At 43.1% G+C, this 13676-nt stretch overlaps 2 protein-coding genes across 2 annotated transcripts; one reads left to right on the forward strand and one right to left on the reverse strand.

Annotated features, from left to right (window-relative positions):
• The first annotated feature begins 4443 nt into the window (after positions 1-4443).
• Positions 4444-5349, forward strand: LOC123753556 (probable inactive protein kinase DDB_G0270444). Its single transcript, XM_069338158.1, has one exon. The coding sequence runs from the start codon at positions 4444-4446 to the stop codon at positions 5347-5349; it is 906 nt and encodes a 301-aa protein (XP_069194259.1).
• A 6255-nt stretch (positions 5350-11604) lies between these two features.
• LOC138372657 (protein rtoA-like) lies at positions 11605-12348 on the reverse strand. Its single transcript, XM_069338159.1, has one exon. It carries the CDS (start codon positions 12346-12348, stop codon positions 11605-11607), a length of 744 nt encoding a protein of 247 aa, XP_069194260.1.
• Positions 12349-13676: the final 1328 nt, after the last annotated feature.

A 13676-nucleotide genomic window follows, 5' to 3' on the forward strand; every position in this document is an offset into this window, starting at 1 on the left:
GGAAGACAGCTTGAGGCTTCAAGAAGATCTGGACAAACTGAAGAAATGGTCAAACAAATGGTTGTTAGAGTTTAATCCGAGCAAATGTAACGTAATGAAGATAGGTGTTGGGAGCAGGAGGCCAGATACAAGGTATCATTTGGGAGACGAAATTTTTCTAGAATCAGAGTGAGAGAAAGACCTGGGGGTTGATATCACGCCAGACCTGTCCCCTGAAGCCCACATCAAGAGGCTAACATCAGCGGCATATGCCAGGTTGGCCAACATAAGAACGGCCTTCAGAAACTTTTGTAAGGAATTTTTCAGAACCTTGTATACCACGTATGTCAGACCAATCCTGGAGTATGCAGCTCCAGCACGGAGTACATATCTCGTCAAGCATAAAACTAAATTGAAGAAGGTTCAGAAGTTTGCCACGAGACTAGTGCCCGAACTGAGAGGCATGAACTATGAGGAGGGGCTACGGGAATTAAACCTCATGTCGCTGGAAGACAGGAGAGTTTGGGGAGGACATGATCACCACATACAAGATTCTCAAAGGAATTGATAGGGTAGACAAAGACAGTTTAACACAAGGAGCACACGCACTAGGTGACACAGGTGGAAACTGAGTGCCCAAATGAGCCATAAAGACATTATTTTGTGTTTGTCAGAGTAGTGAACAAAAGGAATGCACTAGGAAGTAATGTGGTGGAGGCTGACTTCAGGTGATGGAGATATGAAAGAGCCCAATAGGCTCAGAAACCTGTACACCTGTTAATTGACGGTTGAGAGGCAGGACCAAAGAGCCGAAGCTCAACCCCCGCAAGCACAACTAGGTGAGTACACACACACACACACACACACACACACACACACACACACACACACACACACACACACACACACACATACACACACACACACACACACACACACACATACACACACACACACACACACACACACACACACACACACACACACACACACACACACACACACACACACACACACATACACACACACACACACACACACACACACACACATACACACACACACACACACACACACATACACACACACACACACACATACACACACACACACACACACACACACACACACACACACACACACACACACACACACACACACACACACACGCACACTCAAACACAGACTAGCGGTCAGAAAAAAATAATGAAAAAGGGACAATAAATAAAAATAAAAGAATATAGAAACGTACTCAGTTCTCAGAACGGGTCAGAAACGGGTTTTGTTCCTTTTTTTAAACAGTCTTGCCGGCAGCACTTCTTAAGAAACTTTGAGTTATGCAAATGTCCGCAATAAACTTATGAGAGGATGAAGCTGAGGCATTAAACAGAATATTTTTCCAGCGCTGCGCATATTTCCTTCTCTGTTTAATCCGGCCGCCGGTAAAGTATAAATACATATTTTTAATATTTATAATCTTTTGCGGATTTGCGAATCTTGATATCACCGTTGAATAGTTTTTGGTGGGCATATAATTCCTAACCCGGATTTTGGTGGGTATTGATTCACTGCTAATGTCGTATCCGGATTTGGTTGCTGGATGATTTTTTCACGAATACAATAACCGGATTATAATACAAGATGGATATTTCACGAATTTTATATCCGAATTTATGCTGTTAGCCGGCTAAGCAAATTTTGTCTTTAAATATCGCTTTCTGGAAATCTACCGGGAAATCTTTTGGAAAATCTACCGGGAAATCTTTAGGAAAATCTACCGGGAATTTTTCAGGAAAATCTGCTGGGGAAATCTTCCAGAAAATCTGCTGGAAAGTCTTCCAAAAAATCTGCTGGAAAATCTTCCAGAAAAGCGCATTGGAGAGTTTTTAGTTTTGCTAAATGTAACCAAAATTCCACACATGAATTTGTTTCTTACGGACGACATTTGGAGAGTTCTTAACCGGATTTTGGTAACACTTTCTCCTCTAAATCCTTAACAGGATTTTTCCTAACTTTTACCTTTCGATTACTAAAGGTCTTTCCAGTATATCCTAACATGTAATAGATTCATCCTCAAAGTGTTTCAAAAGAGAGAGAGAGAGAGAGAGAGAGAGAGAGAGAGTTAAATCAAATGAATCAAATGAATGAGTTAAATAAATGAATCATACACTAGTTCAACCACATCTATATGTACTAATACACCCTTGAGTCCAACCTTATGAGGGCCTTGAGTCTCTGAGTCCAACCTCCCATGTCCGTCCCAATAACTCATCAATACAAGGCCAGGTCGAAGGCGACTTGTCACTAACGAAGATAAATTATGGTATTAATTTTTTAAGTTTAAATGACTGTTTGTAAACAATGAGCGAGAACCACGTGCTTTTGTTTACTTCGATCAGCTGTGTTGTGATCACGTCATAACGACGAGTTATTTAGTCCAAGTTATGCTGTTAAGGATGTTCTAACAAAGTTATTGTTACATAATTATTCGTTTAAAATAATTTGCAAAATCATGATTTCGAAGTCAGAGACATTCTACTTCTTCATTCGTAAATAATTATCATTAATTTGATTATGTATTTAAATTGGCATATCAGGATCTGTACCAAAGAGAAATACATACTCTGTATCACCACCACCACCTCGTATTACTGTATGTATATGTGTATGAATGTATAAGCTTTGAGAATTTTGTCCATGTCTAGGATTTTTGGCCCCCAGCTGTGCGTCATTGGGATTCTGACAAAAGTTCCAGTAAGCCTCTCTCTCTCTCTCTCTCTCTCGCTCTCTCTCTCTCTCTCTCTCTCTCTCTCTCTCTCTCTCTCTCTCTCTCTCTCTCTCTCTTGTACACAAAGAACATATTTTCAGATCTGGCTTTCATCAACTCGTGTAGCCAAGAAAAGTGGCTTAAACACTAGGGTAAGCAGGTGGGAGGGAGAGGGAAGTGGGTGGGGAGATAGGGAGGAGAAAGGCTTGGGGAGGGGCGGTAGATTAGGGTGGGTAGGTGGAAGAGATTAGTTTAAAGATGTAGGGGGGGAGGAGGGAGCGGAGATGGGGAGGAGGGGCATTTGAAGGGTAGATTGGGTTGGGTAGATGGTAAGGACTAGTATAGGAGAGAGAGAGAGAGAGAGATACGAACATTTATGAAATTAGACAAAAAAGAATGAGTATTACCTGCAGATACCATTATAACACTGCAGGTACCGCTGGCAGTGACAGAACCCTCAATTTGAATTACACACAGATGACAGACCTACATTATGAGTAGGTCTGAGAACATGTAGGTGAGTACATATAGGTTAGAACATGTAGGCGACTACATACCCCCCTCCCACACACACACACACACACAAAAAAAGCAGCTCACGAACACGCACACACACACAGACAAACACGTGCTTCGTGTGCCAAACTCAACAAGTAACTTAGTAGTTCCCAACTCATCAGCATATTACACGGATATTCCCCTCATTATGCTCCGGGCTGGAGGGGTAAAGAGGGTGGGGGAGCATACTGCCTGAAATTAGGAAGGGAAGGAAGGAGGGAGGGAAGGAGAGGGAGGGAGAGTGAGGGAGAGAGGGAGAGACAAAGGTAGACACGTGAACTCACAAATGTGAAGTATATCCATGACTAAAATGGGTGTTCTACCCACAAACTCCCCTCTACACCCCATAAAATCCCCACCACACCCCACAAAGTCCCCACCACACCCCACAAAATCCCCACCACACCCCAGAAAATCCCCACCACACCCTACAAAATCCCTACCACACCCCACAAAGTCCCCTCTACACCCCACAAAATCCCCACCACACCCCACAAAGTCTCCACCACACCCCCACAAAATCCCCACCACACCCCAGAAAAACCCCACCACACCCCTCAAAATCCCCATCACACCCCACAAACTCCCCACCACACCCCACAAAATCCCCACCACACTCCAGAAAATCCCCACCACACCCCAGAAAATCCCCACCACACCCCAGAAAATCCCCACCACACCCTACAAACTCCCCACCACACCCCATAAAATCCCCACCACATCCCACAAAATCCCCACCACATCCCACAAAATCCCCACCACACCCCACAAAATCCCCTCCACACCCCACAAACTCCCCACCACACCCCTCAAACTCCCCACCACACCCCACAAACTCCCCACCACACCCCACAAAAATACATATACAATATTTTACAGCAAACTTGTTCAGGTATCAATAGCGAAGGAGACCCTCGCTTACCTTCGGGTCATTGACGGCGGGGAGGGTATGGGGAGAATGGGAAGGGAAACGATGGGTTTAGGTAAATGGGAAGGTAGCAAGAGGAAGGGGAAGAGGGTAGGAATAGGGAAGGGGGGTATTTTGTCTCGCTAGTGCAGGGTTTAACAAGGGTTAACGAACCCTGCAGCGAATCAGGACAAATATTGAGTGGTAGCTGCTTGTGTATTTAGCCAACAGCATGGTTAACGAACGTGTTAAGGAGGTGATTAACGAACGTGTTAAGGAGATGATTAACGAACGTGTTAAGGAGAAGATTAACGAACGTGTTAAGGAGATGATTAACGAACGTGTTAAGGAGAAGATTAACGAACGTGTTAAGGAGGTGATTAACGAACGTGTTAAGGAGATGATTAACGAACGTGTTAAGGAGAAGATTAACGAACGTGTTAAGGAGATGATTAACGAACGTGTTAAGGAGGTGATTAACGAACGTGTTAAGGAGATGATTAACGAACGTGTTAAGGAGAAGATTAACGAACGTGTTAAGGAGATGATTAACGAACGTGTTAAGGAGAAGATTAACGAACGTGTTAAGGAGGTGATTAACGAACGTGTTAAGGAGGTGATTAACGAACGTGTTAAGGAGGTGATTAACGAACGTGTTAAGGAGAAGATTAACGAACGTGTTAAGGAGGTGATTAACGAACGTGTTAAGGAGAAGATTAACGAACGTGTTAAGGAGAAGATTAACGAACGTGTTAAGGAGAAGATTAACGAACGTGTTAAGGAGATGATTAACGAACGTGTTAAGGAGAAGATTAACGAACGTGTTAAGGAGAAAATTAACGAACGTGTTAAGGAGGTGATTAACGAACGTGTTAAGGAGAAGATTAACGAACGTGTTAAGGAGAAAATTAACGAACGTGTTAAGGAGATGATTAACGAACGTGTTAAGGAGAAGATTAACGAACGTGTTAAGGAGATGATTAACGAACGTGTTAAGGAGAAGATTAACGATCGTGTTAAGGAGAAGATTAACGAACGTGTTAAGGAGAAGATTAACGAACGTGTTAAGGAGAAGATTAACTATCGATTAATGAGTGTTAACAACAGAATTAACGATAGGTTTAACGATACAGCTTAACCATACATATGTTCCATGAGAGTTGAAATAGTTTCTGAAAGATTTTCCCAATTTTCTAAACATTTTTGCCTTGATTTGTGTGTTTGTGTTTGTTAGCGAGTGTGTTTGTTAGCGAGTGTGTTCGTTAGCATATGTGTTCGTGTTTGTGCGTTGACAACACGTGTGTTTGTTTTGTGTTTGGTGTTCTTTGAGTTAATTCGTGTCTGTATGTGTTTGAAAGTCAAAATATGCGTCTGTGTTTTTCCTTTTGAATTTTATATATATATATATATATATCTAAATGTGTATGATTCTAAATATTAATAAAACGTACATTAAAAACACGTATTATTTTTTTAATTTAATTTTTTTTAATATTTATGTTTTTATTTATTTTAGTGAATGTATAATATAATTTGATTTTTTAATTAAATATATTTTGCCTCATCACCTGTCATTCACAGCCTGTCAATCATGTGTAATTCCAGTCACCAGGGCACTAGGAGACTCGAACCAAGGACACCCCCATGCGTGTGAGGCTAAAGCTCTATCGAATGAGCTATTAAGTGACCTTAATAAGGAAAGATATTAAAACCTGTGTTAATCTACCCTATTCCATCATGTTCCTCTGTCCCCAACCCATGTGAAGGATAAAGTCTGCCCTTAAAACCCTTAAAATGTTGTTGCCCTTAAACTCACTTCATCCAGCGAGCGGGGAATTATCTGGCTACTTTGAATTGTCTAATTATCTTGAATTATCTTGATAATAATACATATTATTAGTATGGAGAGGAATGTAATGGTGTTTCCTTGTGTCAATGTTAAGAGTAATAATGTGTTGAATACATAGGTATATGTGATAGTTGTTTGGTAGTAGTGTGGTGGTGGTGATGAGGTGGTGGTGGTAGTGTGGTGGTGGTGGTGGTGGTGGGGATGGTGATGGTGGTGGTGGTGGTGATGATGAGGTGGTGGTGGTGGTTGTGTGGTGGTGGTGATGAGGTGGTGGTGATGAGGTGGTGGTGGTAGTGTGGTGGTGGTGATGAGGTGGTGGTGGTAGTGTGGTGGTGGTGGTGGTGGTAGTGTGGTGGTGGTGATGGTAATGTGGTGGTGGTGATGAGGTGGTGGTGGTAGTGTGGTGGTGGTGGTGGTGGTGATGGTGGTGGTGGTGGTGATGATGAGGTGGTGGTGGTGGTAGTGTGGTGGTGGTAGTGTGGTGGTGGTGATGAGGTGGTGGTGGTAGTGTGGTGGTGGTGGTGTGGTGGTGGTAGTGTGGTGGTGGTGATGGTGGTGGTAGTGTGGTTGTGGTTGTGGTGGTGGTGTGGTGGTGGTGTGGTGGTGGTGGTGGTGGTGGTAGTGTTGTGGTGATGGTGGTGGTAGTGTGGTGGTGGTGATGGTGGTGGTAGTGTGGTTGTGGTGGTGGTAGTGTGGTGGTGGTGAGGTGGTGAGGTGGTGGTAGTGTGGTTGTGGTGATGGTGGTGGTAGTGTGGTTGTGGTGGTGGTGAGGTGGTGAGGTGGTGGTAGTGTGGTTGTGGTGGTGGAAGTGTGGTGGTGGTGATGGTGGTGATGGTAATGTGGTGATGGTTGTGGTGGTGGTAGGGTGGTGGTGGTGATGGTGGTGGTAGTGTGGTTGTGGTGGTGGTAGTGGTGAGGTGGTGAGGTGGTGAGGTGGTGGTAGTGTGGTTGTGGTGGTGGTAGTGTGGTGGTGGTGATGGTGGTGATGGTAATGTGGTGATGGTGGTGGTGGTGGTAGTGTGGTAGTGTAATGGTGGTAGCTTCCCATCACCAACTAACTTGACGCTTTGCCTTAATAATAACCCCCCCCCCCCCCATCCCTTCCCTGAAAACTCTAACTTACCTCCCATAGTCTCCGCTAACCCAAGCCCAATCAACCCAATCCCAAGCCTCAACGCTAACCCAATCACCCAACACCTTCGCTATGGTACGTTATGGTAGCCAGCGTACCATAAACTGCATCCGCGATATGAAAACAATCAATAAAAATCCTCAGTTTTCAACGCCAAGTTTCGTCAGGTTTGGTTGGCTGCGTTCCTGCGTTTCTGATTAAGTTAGGACGTTTAATTTTGTACGTTGTGGCACAGGAAGAGAACGGGGCTTGGCTCATCAATCAAAAGCGCCAGGGAGGTGCTTCGCTGGTCAAAAAATAATTTTGTTGTTCACAAAATCCATGGTGTTGAGAGGCTGACCTATATTAACCTCTCCAGTTACTTCATCATTGACCACCAAAGACCACATGACCAGGTCATTTGACATCACAGATGTCACCTGACCTAACCTGTTCACTTAGGGGGGCCCTGACAGCTGAGTGAACAGCGCCCGGGATTCGTAGTCCTGTCGTTCCGAGTTTGATCCCCGACGGATGCGGAAACAAATAGGCAGAGTTTCTTTCTCCCCTGATGTCCCTGTTCACCTAGCAGTAAATAGGGACCTGGGAGTTAGACAGCTACTACGAGCTGCTTCATGGAGGTGTGTGTGACAAAAAGAAGGCCTGGTCGAGGACCGGGCCGAAGGGATGCTAAGCCACGAAATCATCTCAAGATAACTTTAAGATAACCTGACCTTTAAGCATCATCCCCCAGATGACAGCTCACTCCTGATAGAATGTCAAGAGTGTCGATAATGAATAATTGATGAATCATTGAGTACTTCTTCCACGCCACCCCCCACCCCCAAACCAACCCCCCCATTAATCACCCTACCCCCCCTCACCCGAAATCACCCCATACATCCCCTCATTCCCATCTTCCCCCATTAATCACAGACAGACAGGCATCTATTGTGCCCCATGATCGCCAGTGCATCAATATCACCTGAGATTAATCATTCTCAAAATACCAAGGGGTACAGACCCATTCTACCCCCCAGCCCAGGGTACCTATTACATTTTGGCTTCTATTACAGGTGTGTATAAAGTCTAAATTTGAGAGTGACTGAGGTGAAGGGCAAGGGTGAAATTTGCATGCCAGCATTTTGTACAACATAATGAAATGTCTTGTGGTAATTAATTGCATTTTGATGGGATGTTGCGAGATTGGGGAGTGTTGTGAGGGGGGGGGGGTTGTGGGGTGTTGTGTGGGGGTGGAACTGGGGAGTGTTGTATGGGGGGAGGGATTGGGGAGTGTTGTGGGGGGATTGAGGGGTGTTGTGTGGGATGGTGTGGGGTAGTGGTGGAGGTGTGTGGTGGTGGTGTGTGGTGGTGGTGTGTGGTGGTGGTGTGTGGTGGTGTTGTACTCTTATAATAAGAGAAATAAAAGAACTGAACCTTCTTTAAACATTCAAAAATAGATAAATAATAATAATATAAATAAAACACAAACAAACAAAAACAATCCACACACATAAATACAAACACACTATTCTCAGGGGATTTATTTTTATTTTATTTATATATTTACACGAATTCTTACATTCTTGTAAAGCCACTAGCACGCATATTGTTTCGGGCAGGTCCTAAATCCTAATTCTTCCCGAAAAACGACCCGCCAAATCGTTTAAGAACCAGATACCCTGCTGGGTGAACAGAGGTGAACAAATAGGGATTGGCGCCTACTCAATCCTCCCCCGGCTAGGCTACGAACTGAGGCCAAATTTGGCCTGGGTTCCGACGCTCTGCCACTAAAGAGCAGATTAAAACGAACTACTTAGAATGGGAGATACACGAACAAGGGGACACAGGTGGAGGCTTAGTACCCAAATTAACCACAGAGACATTAGAAAGAATTTCTTCACTGTCAGAGTAGTTAACAAATGCAGTACTTTTTTGGTGGAGGCTAACTCCATACCTGTCATCAAATGTAAATATGACAGAGCCCAATTACCCTCAGGAACCGTTCACAGTTGAGAGTCGGTTCTAACGAGCAGTAGCTGAACCTCCTCAAGAACAGTTGAACACACACACCCATGAACACTCAAAACATACATTTTTCGAACACAATTCCATACACATATGGGAAGTGTGTGTGTGTATTTGTCAGACAGACACAAACCCACACCTCCACACACGCATGCTTGCAATATGCTTGCAATCCATGTTCGACCTTCGTAGGATAGCCAATACAAGCTGATTGTCATACTGCAGGCATAAGTTATATCCAGGCATATTGAATATACCCGTGGTATGGTTCGCTATATTAGCTCCACATAGGGTGGAATAGTCATTGTGTGAGTATGTGAGGGAACGGTACGAGGGAAGGAAGGTATTGGGCACTGATGGAATGGGAGGGGAGGGATTGAAGGAGTGGGATGGGGGTGGTAATAGTGGGGATATGTGGAATAGGATGAGATGGGAGCGGGAGTGTCTATATATAGAGGAGGGAAGCTAATGGATGATGGAATAGGAGGCTGAAGGTGGGATAGAGGAGAGTACCGAAAAGAGTGGGATGGAGGGGTTTCTGAAGAAACACACACACACACACACACACACACACACACACACACACACACACACACACACACACACACACATACACACACACACACACACACACATGAGCCACAGGGACGTTAGAAGGAAACTTTTTCAGTGTCAGAGTAGTTAACAGGTGGAATGCATTAAGCACTAATGTGGTGGAGGCTAACTCCATACACAGTTTCAAGTATAGATATGATAGACCCCAGTAGGCTCAGGAATCTGTACACCAGTTAATTGATAGTTGAGAGGCGGGACCAAAGAGCCAAAGCTCAACCCCCGCAATGCACAAATAGGTGAGTATACACAGCTTTAATACCCATGATTTTATCTTCAATTACAGAAGCAGCTCTCGCGGCACGTGGAACTGAGTGGGGGTTTAGACCTCCAGATTAATCACGATTTACAAGCTATCCCCTCTCAGTCGTCAAGTATTAGGCGAGGGGCCAGGATGAGCGGGTCGTTGAGATGGAGGGGAAAGATGGGGGAGATGGGGAAAGATGGGGAGAGAGAGAGATGGGAAAGATGGGGAAGGAACAGCTCTACATTACACAGCCTCACGCCACTTCACAAACCACAGTTCACAGTTAACACAGTTAACACTACTGGAGCTCTGGTTAACACCATCTAAACTCACTATCACCACAGATGGAAATTAATGTACAGTTGTTTACCTTAAGGAAGAGTACATTCAGAACAAGATCAAAGTTTACAATGACTATTAAATTCCTGCTTCCTGGCGGAGATAACAATTCACAAAATTTATTACCCCAGTTCACTGTCAGCAATGAACAAAGTTCACAGTTAACAGCCAGCTATGAACAAAGTTTAAAGTTTAGAGCAACCGATGTACAAAGTCTGCAGTTGTCAACCACCAATGAACAAAGTCTACAGTTCAGTCACTTGGAAAATTTGTCTAGTCTCATCTGCCTTGGAGAATGTTTAAGTATGGTTGTTGGATAGTCAGTATAAAGCTATTGTGGTGGCTTTAAGATTCCTCAAGAAATTGATAAACCTTAAACCCAGCCCCAGACCAAACATGAGCTGTCACCCTTCTTCTTACCCTTATCTTTCCCTTCAACTATGCCTTACCCTAGTTGTACCCTTCATCTTACCCTTATCTCACCCTTCAACTATAAAACCTTTACCCCCTCCTTTAGCTCAAACAATTCAGTGATGCTCATCGTTCTATAAAATGGAAACAAACTTACTTAACCGCATACCGAGAAGGATAAAATTACTGTACACTTACTCATCTCCTCATTACTCATATTACACCCTTCCCTACACACTATTACCTCCTTCCCCTTCACCTATACAACACTACTTCCCCCCCATCCCCCTCAGCACACCATTATCTTCCCCTCTATTGTGCAGCCAGAACCAAGCCTTGTGTCGATTTATGAATGTGGAAAACTTCAATAAGATCTTGGTGTCAGAATTTCTCTGTCGCTCTAAATCGGTTCAGAGAGGTGGGAGGAAAGGCTGGGAGAGTGTGTGTGGGAGGAAGGTGAGAGAGTTGAGAGAGGGGAAGAGGGGTGAGAGTGTAGGTAGAGAGGGAAAAAGAAGAGGGGGATCGTCGGGAAGGATAGTAGAGCAACGCAAGGAATTAGGAAGAGGGAAGGCAATAGAGAGGAAGATGGAAAAGAAAGAGCAACAAAGAGGGTGAGAAAGAAGAGGAAGTAGATTGTAATAGGGAAGAAGAGGGAAAAATAAACCCCCATTTCCCCCCCTCCTCTCCTCCTACAAACCCTCACCAATATCTTCACACACGCACGCACACACGCACACTCAAAAGTACTGTCTACTGCGTGCGTGCCAACGCGTACCAGTGAGAGAGGAATGAGATCTTATCTACGACTGATTCTGATACGACTACCATTGTTACTGATATTACTACCATTACTACTGATATTACTACCATTACTACTGATATTACTACCATTACTACTGATATTACTCCCATTACTACTGATATTACTACCATTACTACTGATATTACTCCCATTACTACTGATATTACTACCATTACTACTGATATTACTACCATTACTACTGATATTACTACCATTACTACTGATATTACTACCATTACTACTGATATTACTCCCATTACTACTGATATTACTACCATTACTACTGATATTACTCCCATTGCAACTGATATTACTACCATTACTACTGATATTACTACCATTACTACTGATATTACTCCCATTACTACTGATATTACTCCCATTACTACTGATATTACTACCATTACTACTGATATTACTACCATTACTACTGATATTACTACCATTACTACTGATATTACTACCATTACTACTGATATTACTACCATTGTTACTGATATTACTACCATTACTACTGATATTACTACCATTACTACTGATATTACTACCATTACTACTGATATTACTACCATTGTTACTGATATTACTACCATTACTACTGATATTACTACCATTGTTACTGATATTACTACCATTACTAATGATTTTTTTATGGCAGATTTCAATTTCGAGGTCGATTCGAGCGAGGCTGAGAGGGTTACCATTTCCATAGGGCTGATTAATCATGGGCCGAGGCATGGTGGGTGGGGTGACAGGTCTGTTCTAACACTTGTTGACTCTAATACTTGACGGCTCTAAAAACGTGCCCGGCTCTAACCCTGGCCAGATATAGCACTGGCCGGCTCTAAAACTGGCCGGTTCTTACCCTGGTCAGTTCCAACTCTGGCCATCTCCAACACTGGCCGGATGTGACATTGGCGGGGGAGAGACTATAGTATTTCATCCCAGTTTAAAGAATGTCATCCCAGTTCAAAGAATTTCATCCCAGTTCAAAGAATTTCATCCCAGTTCGAAGAATTTCATCCCAGTTCAAAGAATGTCATCCCAACTCAAAGAATGTCATCCCAACTCAAAGAATGTCATCCCAACTCAAAGAACGTCATCCCAACTCAAAGAATGTCATCCCAGATCAAAGAACGTCATCCCAACTCAAAGAATGTCATCCCAACTCAAAGAATGTCATCCCAACTCAAAGAATGTCATCCCAGATCAAAGAACGTCATCCCAATTCAAAGAAATTCACCCCATGACCTTCAACCTTTCCACATGTTGAATTTATAATCACTCCCCATGACCCAAACCGAAAGAAATTCCTCTTTGCTTCAAAACAAAAGAACAAGAAGAAAAAAACAGAGATTTTACAACGCAAGCAACTAAGCAAATGTCACCCAAGTCTCAACTGGTGAACGAAATTGTCAAATGTCACACAACAAACCCATTTAACAATTTATTAGACGTTTTCTAAGTTATTCGAGAGCAAAATCAAGTGGAATATATTAAAGTCGAAGCAGCGATAATTACAAAAACAAATAAAACAAATAAACAAACACAGGCTGGTACGAGTTTTAATTAATGCACTTTTCTTAAGGGCATTTCAGACACGTTGCAGTAATTATACCAAAAAATGTCTAATTACGTCCGAAAATTTTAAGCCTCTATGATTAGGATTTAGATTTGATTTAGATATTTATTTAGATTTAGATATTAGGATTTAGATATTTTTTTTGTAAATAATAAATTAATATGCACTTTTGATCCAATCCACAGTTTTTCCTCAAGGGAACTACAAATTATATTTTTATCTAATCAAAACTTATAGAGAGACGTATGATTTCTAATATGAATTAGAACATGTCTAAAATCCCATATTCCAATATGGACAAATAGGATATTGATGACCAGACCACACACTAGAAGGTGAAGGGACGACGACGTTTCGGTCCGTCCTAGACCATTCACAATCGACTTGAGATTGGTCCAGGACGGCCCGAAACATCGTCGTCCCTTCACCTTCTAGTGTGTGTGGTCTGGTCAACATACTTTAGCCACGTTATTGTGACTCATCG

The sequence above is a fragment of the Procambarus clarkii genome, chromosome 39 (assembly GCF_040958095.1).
Source record: "Procambarus clarkii isolate CNS0578487 chromosome 39, FALCON_Pclarkii_2.0, whole genome shotgun sequence".
Taxonomy (NCBI): domain Eukaryota; kingdom Metazoa; phylum Arthropoda; class Malacostraca; order Decapoda; family Cambaridae; genus Procambarus; species Procambarus clarkii.